The 25764-nt window shown below is 38.4% G+C and overlaps 1 protein-coding gene across 3 annotated transcripts in view; it reads left to right on the top strand.

Moving 5' to 3' along the window:
• The first annotated feature begins 13002 nt into the window (after positions 1-13002).
• Positions 13003-25764, top strand: part of LOC120801312 (collagen alpha-3(VI) chain-like) — an 82461-nt gene continuing 69699 nt past the window's right edge. For 2 of the 3 annotated variants that reach the window (XM_040148139.1, XM_040148138.1), the window contains exons 1-2: positions 13003-13284; positions 20569-20677. In XM_040148139.1, the coding sequence (XP_040004073.1) occupies positions 20593-20677 (85 nt within the window). In that variant the 5' untranslated portion in view covers positions 13003-13284; positions 20569-20592. Of the gene's footprint in view, positions 13285-20568; positions 20678-24200; positions 24327-25764 lie in introns of those variants that run through there. The other variant, XM_040148140.1, reaches the window with a different exon arrangement.

Here is a 25764-nt window from a genome sequence, read left to right as displayed (position 1 = left end):
CTGGATGGTGCTCCTTTCCTTTTTTTCCACTCTAAAATTGTACAAAACACAAACAATACACTCATCTTGCTTAAAATGTTGAAAGGAATGTTTCATCTTTAACTTTATGCCTTTTGGAGGTCAGTTTACTTTCTACTCACTTAACTATTCACGGTTACCGTGAATAGAAATTATGACCAGGGTTGCCCTAACTTTTTCATGGCACTTTATACCAGGTGTGGACCTCTAAATGTATCGAGAATTTCATGTATTTCATGTTGCCCACATTTCAGGCGACAGGAGTGAGACACACAACAGCATAATGTGCTGGTAAGCTGTCGGCTACTTAAAGCTGATAAATTATGAAAACAAGAAGTGTTTTTAATTACCTTGATGTGATAATAGTGTCGATGGCAAATCTGTACTTTTACAGTATGTAAACAAAAATTGACCAGCTCGTATTTACGTTGTATCATGAAAGTACCAGAAATAAAAATAATTAACCTGGAGATAATAAAAGTATTTAAATCAAAATGGAAAACAACTATTGACATTAACAGGCACTAAGAGTTGTGTAACTTAACTGCAGCAGTGAATCTCTCCAAACTCCGCAGGCAGCAGAAATCAGGAATAATATCCATAGGCTAACAAGCTAACAGGCTAACACGCATTGAGTCTAATGCTCCTCTGGAACGTGAACGAATCTGGAAAGCCCCTGAGCTCGGCATTCTTATACGGACTGCAGTTCAGCATGTACGAGAAAGGCAGAGGGTAGCTAGTCTGTATGAGAAGTGGCAGCAGGGTTTGTATTACTGAATGGTCTCAGCAGGGAGTGCAGACAGCTCCAGTAAACCTCAAAGGGAAAAAGTTTGTCACCTATTGGATGGCTTAAAGCAAGTTAAACGTTGTCACACAGTACTTAAGTGAGTTTGTAACAGTATTTAAGGTTGTTTATGCTTCTATTTCTATGGTGGGCAGTTAGTTTTGTAACATATAAAAGCCGAGTAGGCAGGAGAAGGAAAAAGGTTTTATCATAACAGACTTTAGAGTGCAAGTGTATGGCTATTTCCTGGAGGCAGTTCATACCACTGTAAACTCTGTGGGAATTGTTTTTGCAAAAGTATCAGTAGAAATGTTTATTTTTAGAAGCAAGGAGTTGTGCTCCTACAGCAGATCAATGTCTTCGTAAGGATGCCTTAATACAGATGGTAGCTTACTAGAGCTGCAATTAAAACTGTGACGTTCTGTTGCCCCACTAAATTCAGGACCATGTGAGTGAATGTGACAACTCATCAAAATTGACTGTATCCATTTTTGCTATGCTAGTGGCAAGGTTCTATAAATGAAAATGTCAGCAAGCTGGTTGGTGCACCGCTTTGGTCCAGACTGAAATATTGGATAGTTTCCATGAAATTGTCCACATATTTTAAAACAAGTGAGACATCTAGCCGCCGCTGCTCTGTTTATTTCTAATTAGCAAATGTGAGCATGCTTACGTGCTAAACTAAGATGGCTCTACTACCTCCTAAACATCAGCATGCTAGCACTTTCGCTGACATGTTAGAATGCTGATGCTAGCATTTACTGTGTTCAAATACAGCCTCAAAGAGCTGCTAGCATGACTGTAGAATCTTCTTCTGTTTTGGCTGGACCGGCCATGATGCAGCGCAACAGCCCCAAGTGTCCATGGATGAGTGAGTGAGTGAGTGAATGATAGAGTTGAGTTTGTGATGAAGTTACACTATTGGTCGTTGCTCTTTCAAAAATAAATTGGCGCTAGCAGTTTCTATTTGTCACTGGGGGGGCATTTACAGGCAGTGTTGCCTTTTTGTTGCTAGATTTACTGACTTTTCCGATCCCTTTTGCGACTTTTTTTCAAAAAAGAACCAAGCGACATATCAGGCAACTTTTTGGACAAACCTTAGCTACTTTCCATGGAAGAGAGTTGTCAGTATTGCCCTATGAGTGTGAGGTTGCGCTTTCCCTCCACAGGTACACCTCTCTATGCGTCTCATTTCTAGGCTGTAAATTGACTTCTTACTTTCTCTCTAAGATTGGAATAATTCTCTCTGAGTGATCTTTTTACAAGTAAATGTACACAAAATCACTGTATTGCCGTTGTATTTAACTTATGAGTATGCAGTGGCGCCTTAATGCATTGGTTTACCTGGGCTTGAGTCCTGGGCCTCCTTCCAACCAGTGGCCTCACGAGACATAAGACTATTTATTATTTTTGTCTCATGAGGCCCCTGGTTGGTTAGAGGCCTGACCACGGCAGCCTTGTCATCATCAAACAAAAGGCTAAGCCGCACCTATACTGGAGGGAAGGTACTAACCATGCACATAACTTTACTCATACTACAATTCTTTCACAACAGCAAACTGTAAACTGCAGAAACATTGTAGAAACAGAACAGAACAGTAACCAGGGAAAATGGCCAGTGCTAATGGCCAGGGCAAAATCAGCAGCTGCAGTGGAGAAGAAGCTGATTATTTAATGCACCGCCCGACCACCACGGTAAGTGTCCCAAATCAAACACACCTGCTGTTTTGTGTGACCAACAAGTGCATGCTGGGTCACTGACAACACTGACAGTGGATCCTTCAGCTGTCTATGTTCACTACCATCAGTGAGGTGTGCACCACCTCTCTTCTGTTTTTGATAATATCTGTTGTGACCGCAGAGCTCATTCTGCACAGTGTTTGAAAACTGAGTGGACTGGTTATATTTTATACTGAGAATGAAATAGCAGAGAATTTGGATTTAGAGCAGATTGTTGAGGACTTTGTGGTGCACAAGACTCACAGATTGACATTTAGACAGGTGAGTGCAACAAATGACTGATTGTTGAAACTCACCGCGCAGAGGAGAGCATCAACAACTAGGGCGTTGCCTAGCAATATAGCATTTTGTCTTTGTTTATTGGCTGCAGCCGCTGTGGAGTTCATGTTGTTTATACATTTATGCATTTTCTGCTGTTAATTCTATAAGAAGTGGCAGGCTATTTGATTTATGTAGCTTAATATTACTCCCAATGTGGTGTCCATAAACTTGTAACTAGGCTACAAAGTGCCTGACAGGTATTTATTGGTTGCTTTCAGTGCGGTTCTCAACTGGGAACAGCATATATCTATTTAGGTACCAATGCATATTCACCTGGTATCCTAAAGATGTTCTTTAATTTAATATTTTATCATATATTATTAGTATCGCTATATAACAGTTTTACTCCTCCCCTTCCCCCTTTTTAAAAATTTAACACTGTACTTAGAGTACATTTATTGACTTACTCTGTCCTTTTATCTGGGTATTTTTTTAGACAAGTAATTTTACTTCTACTTGAGATTTTTACAAGTAACAGTACTTTAACTTGAGTATAGTTTTCCAGTACTCTTTCCACCCCTGCTGATGACCATGTACCACGTAACATCTGTGATTATTCATGTCCATAAACACATAAACTCAGTCCACCCACCTAGCCCCAACACACTATAATAATATATATTTTAACTTTATATATTTGCACGGTTTTCACTGCCGCTATGAAAAATATTGGGTCAGGGAAGTTGCAGAGGTTTCCTGTGCATAGCTATGATAAGTGCAATGTATCGCAGAGCAAAATATATCTGCGTTTTGTAATTCCTCAGATTACCAATCCAGTAGCTCTTATGTTATGGCACCTTGGAGAGCGCTGAGGTGCACAGCCCTCATAGTAGTATTGCAGTCTTAATGGGCCATGTTTCAGTCACTATTTCATTCTTGTTCCATTTTCTGACTACAGAAACAGAAAAACATGTAAACGAGAACAGCTTTATTGGGAGTTCGGCTGTCTTAAATAACTGTATATGTTAACACAGAAAAGGAAGAGAGAAGCAAACAGATAAAGGGCTGAAACCGCAGGCTTTAGCTACTTTCCACTGAAAGTTTTGTTGTGTTTTCACAACAGTTTTTAACTACGTCCTCAATTTCGTATATTGACCGGACGCAATCCAGCCATATAAAAATTTGTTACTAGGAGCTTTCACCAAAATCGAAGTGATGATATTTGAGCTTAAGATGATGACATAACATTGTTTGGTTTGGCCTTCACACACAGGAGGCAGAAGGAACTGCTTTTTGCATGAGATTGGATGTTTTTATTCAGAGGCTGACTGGAGTGTCTGTAGGGTTAAAGTGAGAGATCAGAGTCTTTCTTTTAATTTAATCCTTTCACTTTATAATTTTTACTATTTAATTATCATTTGTATTATTTTGTATTATTGTTGTATTATTTATTACAGTTTGTATTATTTAATACAAATTATAAAGTATATTTGAACAACTTTGTTTGAATGAATCACAACAAAAGGAAAAGTTGAAGAGGACACTCAGCTAAACTCAGCTAAAAAGCTACACTGTACTGTCATTTTCAATTTTTCACCACGGTTTTAAAGCTTTAGTGTTCTGTAGTGGCTGCACAAATTAGACAGACCATATGAAGATCCAGGTATGAAACTGAAAGGCCACGTTATTGGGAAGTCCACCAGTGTGCATCATCTGGACTGCTTGGTGTGATTCCAGAATATCAGTGTTTACTCTGATAAGAGTCAGGGAAATCAAAGGAAATGGGATCACTGAAGGATGGTATACAGCTGTGCTCCTCATGTGTGCAACATATTTCCATTTTATAACTCCATGTGAGCCTAAAATATTTTTTCTGTTGCCTTTTTCCCTCCTGGGCAGCTGTTGGTCTGTCTGCTTTCTATTTAACTTGTCTTTAAAAATTCCTCCATTTCTGATTTAACCAATAGAGAGTGTCAAAAATAATGGGAAAAATCATTAGTACCACATAGGTTAGACTCAAATGGTAGACATATTTTGTTCCTCTACATCATGTAAAAAATGTTCTGTATTTGAATTTTTTAGATTTCAGTTGTGAGCTATACCAGTTGTCATACTCTTATGACTGAAACTGAATCTGTGATTTATTCAGTTTATTAATGATTAGCAGCTGAGTGCGGACAATACAACAATATTTATGTTTGTTTCTTTTAGGTTATGCTTTTCATCTGAGATCCACTTGACAAAATCAAGGACATATACCCACCATAATCATCAATTTTTTCCCAATTATTGTTGCCATTGTTTATTTCACAAAAAAACAACATGCTTGAATAAAAGACATTATAGCCCCAAAATCGAGGTAGTTGAGTGCCTCCTACTGTGTTTTATGGCTTCCTTCCTACCTTAGTAATGACTGCATGTTTTAGTGTTTGTCTATAACTTCCTCAGAGTTTGAAATGCTGAGTTTTGTAGGTTGAGCCGATGAAGCAGGAAAAAGGACAAGTCACAGGCTTCTCTGCCTCACCCTGATTGTCACTGCTGATCTGAAGTCATACAAATAATGGAGATAAAGTGCAGCTTTCGGAGGATACAAGATTAAACAGATGCACGATATGATGAATACTTCTACAGCACAATGTCAGGTCTTTTGGCAGATTTAAGGGGCTGGGTTCAGTCCTGCAGAGGAAATGGCCTTTATAAATAGTTTTTGGCCTTGATTCTGGGCTTGTCACTTAGCAACACCTAACACAAACACATACACACACAATAACACAAACACGTACACACAGCATGCAAAAAACTCACACAAAATGTGTATCACCACAGACAGTTTTACAAACACATATACTTATGTTTGTACTTGTATACTTGTGAGGACCATGACTGACTTAATGCATTCGCTATGCATAACCTTAAAGGAATAGTTTGACATTTTGGAAAATATTTGTTTTCTGTCTGACAATTAGTTTAAAGGCCCAACACCACTTTCATGTCTGTATGCTAAATATGAAGCTACTGCTAGAAGCTGGCTAGCTTAGCTTAGCAGAGAGACTGGAAACGGGGGAACAACAAACCTCGTTCTGTCCAAACGTAACAAAATCATTTACAAATTTAATTCAAAGTAGTTAACAAATGAAATTCCACCTAATTTGCACCTTTGTGTGACCTTTCACATCATAGTTGACATAACTAAAGTATTTGGTTTAAAACAAAATGTGCTAAAGAGAGAAAAATTTAGATAATAAGTGAGAGTAAGAATTTCAGTAGTGTGACAGGGCTACTGTTTACCTTTATCTTGGTAAAAATCTTATCATATTTCTGCTTTCATCCTTAAGGCCAAGCCAAGAACTGATGTCTGGCCAAAATGACTTCACTCGACAAAAATGTTGTTATTTTAACAGTCAACAACTCAAATTGGTTTAAACGAGGATGGCAAAACAGTCCTACACTCAAGTGCATAAAACACACACCCGACCACACACACACACACACACACACAGACACACACTTGCACTCACAAGCACTCACAAGCACATACTACAGCTAAAGAGACAACACAACATGAGAAGAACACAACAGATTGTGAAAAGGTTTTCAAGAAATGCCAGTGGAGAGATAAGGTTATGTTTCGTCACTCAGGGAGGACCAGTGTATTTCTCTTTTACTGCCTTCTGGCTGCAACCCCCACTCTGCTCTCCTTAACTATGTCATCTGTAAGCAGTTTACTTTACACCTGAACACACATACACACACACGCGCACACACACACACACACACACACACACACACACACACACACACACACACACACACACACACACACACACACACACACACACACACACACACACACACATTGGTGTGCATCCGGAACATCTGTTGCAGTAATGAGGTAGATCCAGTTCTGCATCTACTGCCTAGTAGAGATAGCAGCCTCAGTAAAAACACTGGTTGAGGTGTATTTACATTAGAACATTGCAACATACAGTATAACACATTTCTGCTGTTTCCACTATTCCCGTGCTGTGTCCGGAAACTTATCATTATTTTTTTTTTGCGCTTCTGCGACTAATCCGATGATTACAGTGTGACATTTAGATAAACTGCAGGGTGTTCCCACCCAACTGGACTTTGTAGAAATAGATAAATAGCTTCTCTACCTTTTTGCATCTTCTGTATTTTGCATGACTTTCTCACATCAGTAGCCTGCTAGTTTGAGAGACAGCTGCATAGGAAAGTAGAGTGAAGATGTGGCCAAATCTACACAGAAAATCAAGACAGCTGAGGAGGTAAGACTGGGCGATAGAGAGAAAGCTAAGGTCTGATGCAGGGTGTGGGAGAAGGTGTTGCTTGGCATCAAGAGCTGTCGGTATCATGATTGAAGCTGAACAAACTGCAAAATAACTGGCTGCGAAAAGAACTGCATGGCAGGAGGGAGGCCCTTGGATTTATTTTAACTAATAGATAGTAAATGGGAAAAATACGAGTCAGTGGGAGCCAAGAGGCATTGCAGGGAAAAAAAACAACAACCTCAAACTAAAGATTAAAGGAGAAAAAATGGACTAGTCATCCTGATGGAACTTACATAAAGACCTATATATACTCAGTGCAACATTATTTGTGTGCAACATTGTTTATTGGTCTATTAAAGGAGCTACATGTACATTTTTTGCAATTGCTACATAGCCAATATCTGTTTACTTACCAAGAACTTCAGCCATCATTGTGTTTACAAGACAAAAGGTTAGAATACGCCTTTTTGGCAGCGTTACTGCGCCATTCTCTCATGTTGGTCTGAGGGCAAACTGGAAGCTACAGTGACTCAGACTGGTATTACAAGATGGGATGGGCCAGGGCTAGCTGGTTAGCATGTTAACTTCAGTAGAAAAAAAGAAGTGATAGAAATAGAAGCAAAACAAGAGTTCACATTGGTATTTCTTTCCATGGCTGGAGACAGCTCTTGGCGAGTAAAGGAATGAAGTTCAATGTGGAACCCACAACGTTTCTTCTAGACTGTTAAGTAAATATCTGTTAATGCTAACGTTGGCTATGTAGAAATAAAACTTACATATAGCTCCTTTTCGGTCTCTTGATACTTTTCTGGTTGTATGATGTATTGTTTCCTGTGCAAATTTCTCAGTGCAACATCATGTTCATGTTTCCACAGCTAACCACAGGAATCTGGAGACAACAAAGCAGATTAGCAACAACAGTATAAACGGTATAATATAATTAGTACACATTACATGTCCTAGAGCAAGAGCAAACAATAAATAAATGAATGTGTGAATCATTATACAGGGCACTGGTTATATATTTTATACTTAAATTAAGGGTTACCTCTTTCCATTTGTCTTAGTACTGTCAATTCTACCTTTGCGAGAGACCCTTCATGTGTAAAATCCTAGACTTAAGTGTTAATAATAACATTCATAAACACTGTTGAGGGGGGATTAAAGCTTTAAACCCATGCTCAAATTACCCATCAACCAACACAAAGCTTCCTAAGTACTACCTTGGCCTCCATCACCCCGTCATGCAAAATTGGAGTGATTGCTCAGCATGTTACCCCTGACGAATGGGAACCATAATTTAGCCACTTATTCAAGTCGGGACTTAACAGAATTATCTTTAGATTAGTTCCATATTTAGACTGAGGCCTCAGCCTGTATGTCCAGATGTGCTTGATATATCCCACTTCAGGAAACGAACAGTAGCTTGGTTTTTTGAGATAGCCACCTGCTGGAAGCACAGAAAAGAGCTCAAAGCCCCCATCCTCTCTGCTTGGTTATAGTGGAGATATCTGACAGAACAAGGATCACAACTGATTATACTATTATCAAGTCACCTCTAGGACACTAGAAATCCTTTGAAATTGAACTCTTTCATTGTCTTGACTATGGCTACAATGATCTGATCATTACTGAATGTGTGTATGCAGTGCTAGAACCACTTCTGCAGTTCACTGTTGAAGTGGTAGTGCTTAATCTGCTGCATGATGGCTTGAAGAGACCATAGATCCTTGTGTAAAATAACAAAAAATGCTTCTTTCATAGTTGTCATATTTTCACGAGTCACTGGGTGGTACTGAAAGTCATTCAGAAAGTGGAAAGTACAGCACATATGCCAGTCAGTATTATACCATGTGCATGGATATGAAAGAGGAATTGACTGTGAAGATTATGACTTTGTGTTTCAGCCATCTGAATTGAGTTGACTCAGCACCAGTGGCTGGTGCAACACATGCTTGCACTGTTACCTCATAAGGGACAGAACAGTAATGTTTATACGATCCACCTCAGAAAAAAGTTGACCTACAAAGCGCACGACTTGCACACCAGAGACTGGGGTTCACATCCACAGTCCCATCTGTGGTTAGGGTTAGGCAACAAAAGCTCTTGGGTTAAGGTATGGGAAAGATGGTGGTTTTGCTTAAATTTAAATAAACAGATTATGTCTGAAGTCACTGTGAACTTTTTCTGTATTTAACCAGACCATAACCTTTCCTTACCTTAACCAAGTGCTGTCAGTGCCTAAACATAACCATAAATTTCGGATATTTTGATGGAAAATGAACACGTTGTCTGTGAACATTTTACTGATACATTCAGTATCAATGTACTTGTGACTTACCAAATATGTAAATTAACGACATATCCTCATTACTTTTATAGAAAACGTAATTTGGCTACAGTTGCTGTTGCAGTTTAGTTGTTAAGATATGTAATTTCTAAGAGACAGCGTTACTATACAGAAAATATCTCTCTCCAGGTAATATTAGCTATGTTAAAAGATGCCTCTTTTTGTCTTTTCTCTACCTTTTAAACACTATTCATGAAATGAGTTCCATTAGCCGTCTAAACTAATAACACTCATTTTTAGGTATTTCGCTGTGACACCAGAAACATAAATATACACATAAGAAGCAAGTCACCAGAATTTGATTTCCTCATGTGGGTTCATGTAGCGCTGATGGTGAAAGATGGCATTAAAAAAAATGAATGAGTTACCTGCCAGACCATATGACTTCATGTTTGCTCCACTTGGTTTGTTTGTGAAAAATTAACCGAACCAAAGCACATATACATGCCTGTGTAGGGTTATGGCTGAAGGGTGGCAGCTTTAAAAAGGTAAAAAAAAATAACTCCTCAGCGTAACTCTCCCCCATTTGCAGCTCCTTCTGTCGAGCACCTACTGTTACTGTGTATTAATACTTTCCTCATCAGACACAGTAGGAGTGAGCTAAGGCCAGTCCATCTCCATCCACTTATTTGCTTATGCTCCAATGGAAATAAGTAGGTTGGTGGAATCAACACATGCATTTCCTCAAACTGGCCTGTGAACAGATTGTTCCTAACGGTAACGTCTTCACAGACCACGAAAAGCAGCTTCCAGAAACCAGTCTGAATACTTCAGTTATGTGAAGGGGTGTCTCATGCTTTTATTTGAGGATGAAATAAACACTGAGTGTGTGTTCACGGTTTTATAGGGCTGAAGGATAAATATTTATGCTTTTCATAATTTCCACCTCTGTAGGAACTAAGTGACATTACAGCCACACCCAAAACATCTGGATGCTAAAGTAAATGGCTATTTATCTCAACTGTCCTGTGTCACATACCTGTCAGTGTTATGAAAGCTGGCAGTTATTAATGAGAGAGACAAGAGTTGGGGCAGCGTTAAAAAGCATCACAGGAAACAATCTGCACTTTAATCCGCCGACATGAAGTCAAGTTGGTGGCATGCATCAAAGAATCCCTTTCCCACAGATGTCAGCTCTGCCCTACTCAGGCAACTGGTAAAAGCTGGGAGCGTGACTTTAGCATCACTTAACAATACAATTATTAGTTCTTGTCACACTGAGGCTGCGTAAGGTTTTGATTTTAAAGGGTCTGTGTTAGGTTAGTGCTCACTCACAAGGAATTTATGTAATACATGTTTCCTAATGATGAAAACATTTTTGGATCTAGCTGATCTATTCACTTCGTGTTTTGATCTTAACTCAAAACACAGTTGACGGCATTAAACAAGAACTGATTAATACTAAAAAAAAATAAAAAAATAATTCATTCATTATTTTTTGCCATTCTAGCTGCGAATCAGATCTTCATTTTCTCTCTGAACTTATAACATAACAGCTTGTAACTCGATGGACGTTACAACAGTGGTTGCCTAGCACCATCATAACACTGCAGTGCCTTGTGGGAAATATTGGTGGTGTGAGTCATGAACCCCCAGAACATGGATGCATTGGACCAGTATTATAAATACTTCCATATGGTGCATTTTAGAGTCTCTCTTTTTTGCATTCGGTGAATTAAGAAGTAGTTTAACAGCAGCGATAGTAATGTGGGGTAACAGAGGTTACCTTACCGGATGTTAGGGGTAAGCTTTCAAGTTTTATTCACACAGATGTGAGGGAGGGAAGTTAATTTCAGAGCATACTGACCTTTGGGAACAAAGTCTGTTTCAGCTCAATGACAGAGAAAATGTTGCAGAAATCCTCCCACTATTTGGCTTGGTGTTCAGCATTTATAAGAGATCAACAGCAAAGTGCTGCTGAGTGTTCTTTCCTGTTGACATTTAGTGAATTATGTAGTTCACTGTATATATTATTAAAAAAATATAGACTATAGACTAATGCTTGAAAGTATACACTAATGTACTAATGTTGACAGTGGAGGATATCATATGTAAACGGTATGCACACAAACAACGCGGTCACATTGTGCCTTTGGAATACTGCCAGTAAATGAAACATTTCAAATTAACAAACTGAAATGTTTAAACTGCATTAATTGATTTTTTTAACCTGGAGAGCGCTTAAACAAGCTGAAAACACAACATTTACATAATGTCACCTTATAAAGTTCTTTTTTGGGTTCAACCAACTCCTGAGGGAAATATCTTTTTCTTTAGATGCTTAACGGTCCACTAAGTTCACCAAAAAGTTGCAGTTTTGTCTGTCCGCTGTTTGGTGCTCGGCAGGTTGTGTACAGTGGGTTTATCAGATGTCTTTCCACTGAAAACAGCTTCCTGCTGCTGCTGGATGGGAACAAAGTTCCAGGCTGGAAAACCAAAATAATGAAGAGGCTAAAACACTCACAAAGTTAAGCGACAAAGGTATGTCCTTTTACATTACACATACAGCGGCCATTTAATCAATTTCTAGTATAAGAAATATTGGTTAGCGCAGCTTTAAATGTTATTATTTCTTTTTATTTTCCTTGCTGTGCCAAGAACTGTTTACAGCAACACATCAACAGTACAATAAAACTATATAAATAATTAAATATATAAAGTATAAATAATTATACTTTATATAGGTTTCAGTTTTGCTTTTCCCCAATGTGAGGGTACTACATTTTTAAAAACAAGATTAGTGTATATTATGCAGCTGTGACACAGCTAATGTCTCTCGTGAAATCCTACAAGAAGTAATGTGTGTTTTTTCCATCTGCTACATCTGCAGTATAGTGGGCCCATATATTCTGCAATGTGTGCCTCTGTGAGGTGGTGGTAATAAAAAAGATCTCATAAGCGTTGTTGTTATAGGCTGCGTTTACTGTGTAGCTTCATAGCAAATTTTATTTTGTAGTTGCGGAACAATTAAAGTAAGGGTGCTGTGTCACTTTTCCTTAACAGCATTCGCATTTTCAGCCTCTGCCAGAACACTGTCTTGCATATTCCTTGTGGGACATTTATGGGATTATTTATTTTTATTTTTGTCATTATTTGATGAGACTTCTCTCCAAGATGGCCCGTGGACAATACATCATATTTATCAGCTGATGAGACTGTGGGACGTAAACTGAGACAGTATGTAATCAGTCATTAATAAACTTCAAGACAAACTTACTTTGCCTAAATCACTTTAGTTTTAACATATGGAATGGTAGGCTTGAAAAAGGGCCCTACAGAAGTAGAGGGAGAAATGGAAAAATGTAGGAAAAGGTAAGGAGAAAATCCAACTCCAGATTTGTGACATCATCCTCCCCACTGCTCACATCCAAACCAAACAGGGCTATGTGTCTGGTTTTCATTTACGTCTTTTCACCCCCCCCTGCTCACCCTCTCCTCTTCTCTCCTCTTCTCTCCCTCCTCTTTTTCTTTTTTTCCTTTCTTTAGAGAAAGTGGGAGGAGGGAAAGAGAGGTGGCAGAACTCCAGGAGTTGGAAGTTTGTCCCATCCCAGCCTTGAACTCTGCACCACAACTCCTCTGGTTTGAGACTAGAAGGGTGTCTCTTTCTTTCTCAACCATTTCCCCCATCACTCAGGACCCCTTTGTCTGTACATCTCTTATCAGTGACTTATCACTGCTTTTCTCAGCCACCTTCCATCGGGAGGTGCTGGAAAAGCCAGCAAGGGGAATTTGCCAGGAGGATAATGACCAAAAGTCCAGCTTGCAGTCATTTTACATAACTGATATTATTTTTTCTCTTCAAAAACAAATACATTGGAGTACTGCTACTTCAGCTCAGGGTAAGTTTTAAATTTGCTCTTGGTGAATGTTGCAGAAAGATGTATGCTTCTTGTGTACTTGCATCTTTTCTCAATTTTTACTCCATTAAGGATTGACCTTGATTTTTATGTATGTAGATCATAAATAGTGCATTGACCAGAGCATAGTTTTCAGTCATAACATGTAAGCTTATGATGGGTGTCATAATAATAGGGTGGCACGGAGTTTTTGGCTTATAACTCATAAATATCAGAGAGCATGCGTTTAGCAGCATGAATGAAACCTATACTTTAGTGGTGAGAGTGGTGCAAGGGCAAGAGGTGAGCCTCAGTTAGGGTGAAGGATGAGACCTCAGCAATTTTATGTATGATGCATGTGAGTGGAGAGGGGTGTGTATGCTCTCTTTTTCTTTTCAAAAAGTTTTAAAATGTACTCCTGTGTTTGACATTCTTGGTTCTTGCTAAGCTTAATTTATAGATGTCAAATAAATGTGGTGAGAGAAAAAAAAGTCCCTGCAATGCTACGTCTGTGGTCTCTAGCTGTGGCCCCAGATCAGTGTTAGAACTGTGAACCTTTTTTGATGAGAACAACACCAACGACAGTATTATCTGAGTCTCCTATCAAAACCTGCAATATATGTAGTATCAAGTCATGGGGATGTCAAGGGATAAGAAATGTCACAGAGCATTGTTCAATAGCATATTTTTGTGCACTTAATTAGAATTGTGAAATTGTGTTTTATGAAATCGATGAACTGAGAGTTATTTGTTAATTGCACAGCATTCAAATTTCTAAATTTTCACGTCGCAACTGAGCGCTCCAAAGTAGAGTAACTGGACTGGTATATGTTTCCACTGCAGCAGTTGCCCAAAACCACACCCTCTGAAATGAGTGCAGAAGTGGAAAAGTGTGAAGAAAGTGTTTTCCATACTACTGGCCAGATGAACCGGGAGAACTAGCAGGGGTTTGTTCCATTGGACAAAAGAGATGGGGTGGTGTTGGTGGTGGTGGTGGTAGTGGGCTGCAGGGTTTAGTGGACCAGGTGTAAGCCATTAATCTTCCACCTCTCCTACAAGACCGTCCAAGCAGACACAGAGGAATTCAGCTGTGTCTTCATTGCAATGTTTCATTGTGTGTGTGGGATTGGGTGCACAAATTAAGTTATTTCCGAGTTACAATATAATGGAATTACATTTGAAATTTGTCATAAAGAATTCTCATGAGCCAGGCAGTTTTATGTTTGCATTTAACCCATTGCTATGACACAGAAAGGAAGAACTTGGTCAGTGTCCAAAAGCAAGTGGAAACCTGGTGTGTGTTCCCAGATTTGGTTTTATTTGTCTGAAGTATTTTCACATAATTTACTACCAGCATTATGACAATTCAGCAGCTCTTCTGAGATCTGAACTGTTATTGGCAAAGATGCATGAGAATGATTACTAACAAAGAGATTTTAGATATACATTATAAATCAGCATCAGTATGTTTTATGGATCCACTCTCTCCAGGTCTTTGTCTTTTTACCATGATGCAGCACAGATGTGTGGAAGGTTGGAACATTTTTCAGAAAGTAGTTTCAGAGAAGTACTGCTCCACTGTTTTCATTTTAACAACCATCTGTAATTGCAACGGATGCAAAAAAGGAATATCACTGCTATGCACCCATTAGTCAGAGCACTAGGCTTTTGGGAGAGTTTCTTGGGTCATTTTTTGGGATTTCTCTCTCAAGGTCTTGATCGAGAAAATACAGTGCAACGAGTACTCTAGTGAGAAAAAGTGGTTTTACAAATGCACTCATCTTAGTAATTGATCACACTCAACTGTAAACAATGAATACTGAGTCCCTTGCTACAAGCAATTTCATAGTGTTGCTTTTTCCCCATCCTAACTAATAGTGTCAAGTTTAATACTAGAACTCAGCCATCCTGCCGACTTCCATTGGCTTGAACACACATCTGCTAGGTGTCAGACAGACTAATACACATCAGCTGTGTGGACCTGCCCGCCAAACCCCCCTCCCCTAACTTTATCATTCATCCTCCTCTCATCTGTGGCACACGTGGCACATCACATCTGTCCAGCTGTGGTTTGGGTTTACAGGTCCATACAGCTATGTGATTAATTCACATATGTGGAAGCTCAATAGAGCAATAGGATGTGTGCTGTCAAAGTCACACATACAGTTTGTACAAGTGATACTTCCTCGCATGAATTCAGTGAGTGGCAGTGTAGAGCTGTCTTACACTCTGACGCAGTTTTACAGTGTAGAAATGAGCCCCATCCCTTTTGACCACACTTATTTCCCTCACATTTGTCAGCAGTTTGTAAAGAGATGTCTTGTGCACAGAGAAAAACAGGTCTTTAAAACTGATTTATGCATAATGGCATCGATAATTGTTGCTGACAGTATAATTGATGTGTACAAGGTTTTCAGTCTGTAATAAAGTGTTAAGGGAATTGCTAAAGTTGATTTAATTTGAAAGTGTGACCCATTAAGCCCATTAAGCCCATGGCATGGTGTGTGGCTTGCACATTAAGGTTTCTTATTATCTTGGACTAATTCAGGATGTACAGCCCTGGCTTATTCGTTTTTGTCAGTAGTATCAGACAGAATGTTAAGATTGAATGTACATGTCTAAATTGTTGAAACGTTCACTATATTCACTATATAAACGTGAAACCCCCTTCAGTATTAGCACTGAGTGTTGACTTCGAACATATAGTAAGTCAATAATGCGGAATAAAAAGAGTTATGTTTTCATATCTCATGGTGTTTGTGTCCAATTGATGAATGTAAGTCCAACATTCAATCTACCTTTAACTCTGTTTTGCTCTTCACTAATTCATGAAGGAAATATCTGGCTCTTTAGCTGCCTAATGCTCCACCATGTTCACCAGCTAGTTTCTAACTTGGTCTGTCTGCTGTTTGCTACTGGGCAGGTACCAAACAGGTACAGTGGCTTTTTAGAGCCTATTAACTATAAAAAATACCACTGAGCAAGACATACATACTGTCGTATACAATGTACAGAACAGTATGTTCTGCTCAGTGGATCACATAAACTGAACATTTTATGGTGGTGACTGAATTACACATGTAGCTAAAGTGATGAAGCCTATCATAGAGACACACATGTGGACCTTAGCAGGGGAAAAACCACAGACATGATAACTGCACTTAACTCCTAATCTTTTACAATTCTGTTTTTATTAGACCACCATGATGGTGTACATATATGGTTGTCTCAGGCTGAGGTTTACAGCAAGATACATGTACCTGGAGATTCCAAGTACTTTATATTAGTAGCTTCTTAAAGCCACTATATGTAAGTATTGAAATTTCAGACTTTGGCAGCTCCTAGCAGTAGTGGGAAAAATGACACTTGAAGCAATGCATGCGGATTTCCCTCTAACCCTTCAGATCTTGCCCAGGGACACTGAGATAAAATGGGCTAAAAGCCCTCATAGACTGCAACCGTTCTAATCAGAATTCCCCTATGCAATCAAATTAATTTGAAATCAAACAGGGGACTGGAAGGGGGATAGTTTTAAAGGTATTAATTGTGATTACATGTGCCTGGAGATTATGGAACATGCAAAGACAGAGTGTACAATTTGCTCAGGTTTTACCATGAGAAGAAATTAACAATGGGGTTGTTGAGTTCCCTGGGAATATCAGAAGCATGTTTGGTGCAGATTGTTCTGTTTTATGGCTTGCAAATTTACTTTTCTTGTTTCAATTATACTGCTCTCATCAACCTCATTTCGAGACATGTAGCAGCTAAATAGACAGATGTTTCCCTCAGCAGTTAGTCAAGACCAAAAGGTTGCCCAGAACACAACTCCAAATGAATGCTAAAGTTGCTAATGTTGACAATGATGAATGTGTAAATAGGCAACTCTTTGCTAACATTTTTGCCATAACAACTTTACTTTAGGTGATAGTATGTCCAATGTGAGTGTGATATTCAGCTTGTTTTAGAGTTTCTGACACTGGGGACTGGCACAAAAAATGAATCAATGCAATTATATTGCACTTTAATTCTGAATTTACCCTGTAATGTAAGTCCCCATGCTACCATTGTTTTTGCTACTATGTTTTCCTCCGTGGTGGCAAGGGGAAGCTATAGTGTTGACACTATGGCCAGGCCTGGCAAATTCTGCAGAGAGGTGGCTTTTGAGTGACCTGAAATCACATGAGCATGAGTGGAAAACACAAACATCTGGTACATTGTCCAAGAGAGCTTAGATTTCCTTGAAATAAAGGAAATTAATGATTTCGGCCCTATATTTGGATAGTAACATCATTGTGGGACAGAAGTGATACATATTTCTTGCTGCAAGTGTGAATTTCTTTCAAATGATACCTTTTCAACTTTCTTTACTTATTTGAAATGCATTTTATTCCCTAAGCCATTTACATGTTTGTTTTATAAAAAAAAGGGTTATCACGGCTGCAAAGTGTGGTCTTTATAAACACTGGGCACAGCAAAGTATAAACATGGTGACTCCAACAAACTCAACAGCTGCAGTGTTGCATTAAATATGAGCCATGTGTTTATAATTAATTACTTCTGTGTTTTGTGGATGGCTTTGATTCAAACTTAGTTGACCCATGAGGTTTCCTATTCCTATGAAAGGACATCTTTTATTTCACGGAAAAAAAAAATCATTTCATTTAAGTAGCACTGAAGTGGACATTTGTTGAGATCAGAGGGTAACTTGGTCCAGAATCCACTGTAGACAGTGAATTTTTTTCATGTGTTGTGGGCCAAGATTAAGAATCAGACTTTGCAAATTAACCAAAAACCACCTTAGCATTTTCTATATTGTCTTTTAAAGCAATATGCCTCACTACATTAAGACCTGCACAGCCTGTGCCTTGACATAATTTGACCAGTGAATAATTGTGTTTCTTGTCAGAATTTCCTCCCTCTTAGTTTTCATTTTAAATAGCTGCAATGATTCGCTCAATTTGTAGTAGCAAAAACCACTTTAGCAAACCAGTGTTTGACTTTAGTGATTGGAGGTACACACACAAAGACATGGGCATTTTCTCTGCCTTACATAAGTTTCATGTGAATTCATATTCCATTAAATAAGCTCATGATATCAGACAGATGAACAGTACACAAGTTTTATGTGCTACCTTATTCTAGAAAATCGGGATCTATCAAACAATGTTATACCTGCATTTTCCACTAGACGACATTGTCACAGTTAAACGTCAGTATACATGACTGACTTGGTTTGTATATATTTTCTGACACTGGCAAATGCAAACTTCTTGCACTAGAAAAAAAGCTGTCTTCTTTTGAGCCCAATAAAATATTTAATTGGGAATACTGATGCAAACACCACTTCTCCCTAGAGCTCGAGCTTAGTACTGAGTTTTAATTGTGTATCTGCCAGTAAGCACAGGGACTGTTTAAGGGACTCAAAGAGTTATCTACTTACTCCCCATCATTAGCTTACTGGTAAAGATTTCACTGGTTATAGACCATGTATGCCATCTCAGGGCACTGTATTTTTCAGGATCCCTTTTTTGTTTTTGCATTTATATGCTTTTGTGAGAATCCACCCTAATTGCAGAATGGTGTGCGTGCCAGATCACAGTTGGACTGTTTGGTTATTTTGGGTGGCATTTTTTTTCGCCGAATCACAGTTTTACAGTTTTAAGTTTCTGGACCCACATTATCACCTCAGGGTGGTCTCACATTTAATAGGTTAGGTGTGCATGCATGTGTTAGACCCAGAAAGTGAGGAAAGTAAAGACAATCCTCACTTATGAAAGGGCTGTTTAAGTGTTAAAACTTGGTTTTATGGTTAAGGTTAGAGTTAAGGTTTAGATTAATTTAGGGTTATAGGCTAGGAAATGAAAAGTGTCAAATAGAGTTATAAGTATAAAAGCACAAATTTGTGTGAGTGCTTGTGTGGTTGTACATGTACATCAGTTCTTTGTGAGAAGTGATTTTACACTAACGACATTTAGGTGTTATCAGAACATTTTTAAGCTCTCCCTGGGCTAAGGAAGAATTGTTAATGTGTGTGTGTTTGTGTGTGTGTGTGCAAGTGCACACACTTTGAGAATGGTTCTGTTTGTTACCTACTTGAAGACAATTCAATGTTGGCTAAGACAGTTGAGGTTACATACAGTATTTGATCATATCTGAGTAAGTATTAGGTTTGATGTTTGAAAGATTTCCTGTGCATAGGCTAAATAACTAAAATATTCTATCTTTCTCTTTTCAGCCTTACACACTTGCTGTACATGTGTGCACACTTTCTCAGTGAGCTGAATTTATCAGATTAGTGGTCAGACACATTTGACCTTTCTATCATTTACTTTGACATTACTTGACATCACAATGGGGAAAATTCTGGAATAAATAAAAAAACACACACCCTTGCTGTGAAAGTGGATCTCCAGTCCAACACCCCAACATTTAAGAGCAAATAATTTTGTGAGTTGGAAAATTCTGTCCTCTCCAAGCAGAGTTAATTACTAAAGCACATTGACTGGTAGTTTTAACAGATGGTTTTGATCATTACCACTCTGTGCTTCAGGTCTGCTAGTGATATACCGACATGCTGCAGCTCCCTCGCTTACACTGATAGTAGGTAGTCATGCTGCCTGCAAGTACAAATATTAAAAGGTTGGGCAGTCAGTTTTCAGTTTATTTGATTCAAACATACCAACCCTTAATGACAGATACCATGCCATGTGATGTTTTTATTTTGAAGCTTGGACAGGAGGTACATGCTTGTCACTGCCAGGCGATAGTATGATATAATGAAAATGGCTTGTACCAGTACTGCAGCAGCAGGATATCTCATATTCTTGTACTCACTGCAAAAAAGGCTGAGATGAGACATGTTTTTACTCTTGTGTGGTGTGTCGAAGACTAAATGTTACACTCTTAGCTAAATAAGCAAGCTCATGCATTGTTGTGTGTTATATTTAGAAAAGTGGTGAAGCAAAAATAGGGAGTGCAAAAACATGTGAAATAGGATATCCCTGCAAGAAAAACGTCACCAAAATACTTCAGCAATGCAAAAAAAAAAAAAAAAAAGTGAAAATATGATGTGAAAAACGTTAAAGCAGGCCTTGTTAAAGCAGGCCTAGTTCATATGGAAAAACATTTAATGTAAAATGTATACTGTAGAGACACTCATATTTAAAAATTTCATTCATTTATCATCTGCTTATTTAGACTCATAAATTTTTAATTCTTAAGTCACTTAAGCTACTGTCTGTGCTTTCTGGTTCATATTCATGTTTTTTTTTGTTTCTCGTTTCACAGGTGTCCCCTTTGTTTCTTCTGAAGATGAGGAGGCATCGGTTGTTACCGCTGTGTGCCCTTCTGGGTGTCCTGTTTACAGGACTCCTCCCTAAACTTGATGCTCAGGAAGGTAAGTTTGACTAAATTTATCTCAGCTGCAGTCAGCAGTTTTTTTTCACATTTTCTCTTTTTGCAGTTTATCTGTCTGCTTGTCATGATTTTTCCAGTTTTCGTCAATGCTCAGCGGGATATGATTTTTCTTTTTTTTTTTTTTTTTAAATATTTTTGTCGTCCCAAAAATATTAAATCTACATCTGGACCCACTGGATAAAAAGTGGGATTTATGAACGTGCTTATTATATTATAACAAAAAAAACATAAGTATATAAAATTTTCCATTCTAATGAGAATTGTTAGTGAACTAGCTATTTTTCCATTATTATTATTACATTAAAATCTGAATTCAAACTGTGTATCTCAATATGGGACAAAAAATAAGAATACAAGCCCCAGCAGTGAGTACCAAGTCCAGTCAAGTGCTTTTGATAAACAAAGCAGAATAATGCTCACAATCATAGAATTAAGTAAACCTTTCAGTTGTATCTTTGCTTTGGTACCAAAACAATATTTTGATACCAAACACCAAGAATCTTTTTTACTGGTCTTCACTTCTGTCCTCCAAACACTCTCTTATGAAGATTGCGCACAAGGGTTGGAAGCTGATATGTACTTTCTAGTGGATTCATCCTGGAGTATGGGAGAGGAGAACTATGAACATGTCAAACAATTTCTGTACAGCTTGTTACAATCACTGCACCAGGTTGGAGGGGACAGGTTTAAATTTGCCCTTGTGCAGTACAATAGTAGGCCTGAAACTGAGTTCCAGCTCAACAGATACCCAACAACACAGAGAGTCCTGTCACACATCAAGGCTATGTCTTATCGTGGCGGGGGCACCCTGACTGTCCTGGGCCTGGAATTCCTGATACGTACACACTTGACCACTGCATCGGGCAGCCGTGCTGTTGAAGGAGTGGCCCAGGTGGTGGTGGTGCTAACAGATGGGCGCTCCCAGGATGACGTGGCCAAGCCAGCTCAGGTGTTGCGGCTGGTAGGCGTGAAAGTGTTTGCAGTTGGCGTTCAGGACGCAGTGGAGTCGGAGCTCAGGGAGATGGCTAGCCAGCCCCATGACAAGCATGTGTTCAGTGTAGACTCTTTCCTGTCCTTGCGGGATATTATCCAAGATTTAGTAGTAGGGCTTTGCGGCGCAGTGACCGAGTCAGGGGGTGCTCCTGTGGCAAATGAGGCCCCTGTGGCTGGAGGAGGGACAGGTAATGAAATGGGACCAGTGTCACTACTATACTAATGTGTCTACATGTGCAGGAAGAAGCTGCTGCATATGTGGTCATGACTGGAATTTATTATTAACACAATCAATTATTTTTTTTAACCATAATAACATTTCCCTATCCACCTGCAAAATTAACATCACTTGTTTTGTCTTATCACATTTAATATGCCCCTAATGCTTTAAAAATCACAATACGATTTGCATGTGATTGACACTACTGCATCTTAGAATAGGGTGTTCAGTTTGTAATAATGTCACAGATATATACTTGCGCAAAGCCTCACCAAATGTAGATTAAGCAAAAGCAATTGAAGCAATGTGAACATTCTGTCCAAGATGCTTTTAAATAAGGTAGTTATTTCAGTACTGTGCTGGCATACAGCAGTGACTGCAGTCATATTTTAAGACACTATTTTCACATGAAGCCTGTTAGTATTACAGCTGTAGGTGAGATGACACATGTACAGACAGAACAGAATAAAATGGCAAAATCCATATAATGACACCTCAGATTAAAAACCATAATTCAGAAAACTTTTGGAAAAGAACATGGTCTCAAAGATGCCTTAACCTTTGAATAATCACATCTCAAAATCAATGAGCTTTTAACAAAAGCTAACCACGCACCACTGCTTATGTGTCTGCATTATATTTGTTTGTCTTTATCAGTCACAATGTCTAACTGTGTAAAATATGTTCAATATTGTGTATTCGAAACAGTGATGAACCTGCCTGGAATCATCCTTGACCTGCAGAAAAAGTATTTTGAGAATGTTTTTATATGTAGATGTCCAGATATTATTTGCAATATGTTACAATAATGTACTGGAATGAGAAAGGTGAATTCCAGTGAAGAGTAGTTACTGTAAAAAGTCAAGTGTTCAAGGAAGACATTCTCATTGCAATTTAAAATCATTTGGAAGCATCACCAATATACATGATTTCACACATGGGATCACATGTAATACATTCTCAAGTACTGTAAACTTGTAAGCACCAAGGATGGGCCACAGGGTCATGACTGGTCACTTTATCTAAGGTCTGTAACAAGAGTCTGCATGGGGTGGCTGAACCCACTGGAGCTTATACAAGGGACCTATCAAAACATACTAAATGTTTGTAATTTAAGTACATTCAACCCTTGTTTTGCCTTATTTTTTTAAACAGTTTAAAAACTTTCCAAGTTTTTCTGATCTTATGTCTCTAACTATTTGTAAAAATGTAAGCTTTTCAGTTCAAGTACCACTCATTCAGTCATTTTTTTTGGCTGTTTATCAAAATTGTTTATCCTGTAACAATCAAAATGATGTGAAATTCAATTTTCTTTACATTGTGTCACAGTAATCTGCCTTTGATGTGTGAAAACATCAGTTTTTATAGAATCTAAATATATTCTGGCCTCATTAAGCTGTTACTGTTGACCATAAAAGATGTGGAGAATTATTATTTTATTCTTATATCAGTGGTTAGTATTAATACTGATTGCAACACTTCTGTACTTTACGTGATCAGTAATCCTCATATTACTGTAATCCATAACCAATTCAAATAACCATTCTGTGACTGAATAAAAATCACATTACAGCTCAAAGCAATCCTCACCAAAGAGTGCAAAGCTAACAAATTACATCACTTTAGGAAATCTCCTGGGTTCAGCCTACATGCAGTATGATGTGTTTTGCAGTGTTGTTATTGATTTGTTCACTCTGAATGTTACACATGCAATGACATGCTAGCACGGGTTCTTTGATTAAATTCTTTGTCTCTGTCTCACTATGTTAACGCTTTCACAAGTTCCATTTTGTTTTGTTTTCTCTCTCTCTCCTTAAAGCACAAGATTCAGCTGACGTAGTACTCTTAATTGATGGATCACAGAACGTTGGAGCAGCAAACTTCCCCTTTGTGCGTGATTTGGTTTTGAGAATCATTGAGCACCTTGATGTTGGCAGGGACACTGTTCGGGTGGCCTTGGCCCTGTACAACGCCAACCCAGAGATAAAGTTCTATCTAAATACCTATGACATCAAATCGTCAGTCCTGGAGGCTGTGAAGGGCCTTGCCTACTCAGGGGGCGACGAATCTAACCTGGGGGCTGCCTTGGAGGAAGTGGCCGAGAGCCTTTTGAGCCAAACAACTGGGGGCAGGGCAGACGAGGGTGTGCCCCAGATGCTGGTGGTTATCAGTGCTGGGCCATCCACTGATGATACCGGTGCTGGTGACCGGGCCCTTAAGAGGGCTGGCGTTATCACATTCGTCGTGATGATTGGTGACACTGTCACTGCAGATCTGGAAGCAGTTGCTACAGACAAAAGCTTTGTCCTGTTAGCCCCTGATTTCAGTGCAGTGGCAAGCATGAGTGACCAGCTGCTCCCATACATTAACGGGGTCGTCCAGCGCAACATTATAGTTCAGAATGAGTTCACAGAAGGTATGTAACTTCTCTGTAAATGTCAGCGGGCTGGTTGTGGAAGGGGAGTTAAAAAATGAAAAACTTATAATTATTCTAATATAGTGTGGGAGGTAAGATATGTTATTAAACTTGAAATTGCTATATTCTCAATTTTAATAAGGGCTATTAACTGAGGTGGTAATAACAGTAAAAGTTAGACTTATTAACTCTTGTTAGTGGTCTATTGCTACTTAAATCAAAATTGACTCAGCCGACTAAGATAGTTAACAGATATTCTGCTAAGAGAAGGACATTTGAAAGGCTCCGATACCTTACTACGTATTTAAGAACTTAGTTAATAAAACAGCATATTTTCAACAGTGGTGGGACATCATCTCAGCTAGTTTAAACAATGAAAATAGTACCACAAATTTGTATTAATAACACATGATATCATAAGGGAGAATCACTGAACAACTTCTACTAAGTTATTTTAACTGCTATATGGCAAAAATGTGTCTTCAAAAAAAGCTCACAGAGACAAGCTTATACTTATGTACCATAAGCAAGTTGTTGGGGCTAACATGTTGTTAAACACTTCCCTAACAGTACTTACACATTCAGTTGGAGCTCTTTTTTTCGCCTCTCATCAAAAAATACCTGGGTTTTTTGACTTGCTAGATGTCTGACTCTAATCAGCAACTTGTTAATTCCAGCTTGATGGGACATACCAGCCAGTTTTTTAATGGGGAGTCTGTGAATGACTCACCATACAGACTTGATACCCAAGTCTTTGATCTGAAAAGCTGCATAGAATTGCATAATTGGGTGTTCCCATATCATATCATATCATATCATATCATATCATATCATATCATATCATATCATATCATATCATATCATATATCATATCATATCATATACGCCCAAAATATTCCTTGATAGAAGTTAATATTTTTAAGTTTTAAGTTTCTGCATTCAAGTAAATAATTTAGTGTAAATGCAAGAGGTGTGCAGTTTATTTTTGAATACAATTTGAGAAAGAAAAAGGTCCAACAACCATTGCAGTGCTGAAAAAAAAACTTCAAGTACACGGCCTAGCTATATTATGCTGTGTGAAACTAAATATAAGGATTTTATTGACTAAATGAATGACCAAGACATAAAAATCAACTATCACCAATGCAAACAGCACTCCATTAAGAGCAAAGGTCCAGTGTCACTTCCAAGCTAGTCAAGCTGTGTTTTTAGCTTACATTTTGTTGATTAATCATTAATGTTATTGAGCATTTTTTCTTCTTATTCTAAGCTTAATTAAATCGCAATTGACCAATTAAAAAATAAATAAAACATTTAGAAGGCTTCTCTCTTTTTTCTAGTATGTCAGTATTAGTTAACACATTCCCCAAATAATCAAATACAAATATAAAATCTAATTACCGAATAGTAAGAACATCAATAGAACACGTTATTATTA

This window comes from Xiphias gladius, chromosome 16 (assembly GCF_016859285.1).
Source record: "Xiphias gladius isolate SHS-SW01 ecotype Sanya breed wild chromosome 16, ASM1685928v1, whole genome shotgun sequence".
Lineage (NCBI taxonomy): Eukaryota > Metazoa > Chordata > Actinopteri > Istiophoriformes > Xiphiidae > Xiphias > Xiphias gladius.
The sequence above is the reverse complement of the archived record's forward strand: the minus strand, read 5'-3'. Positions and strand labels throughout refer to the sequence as shown.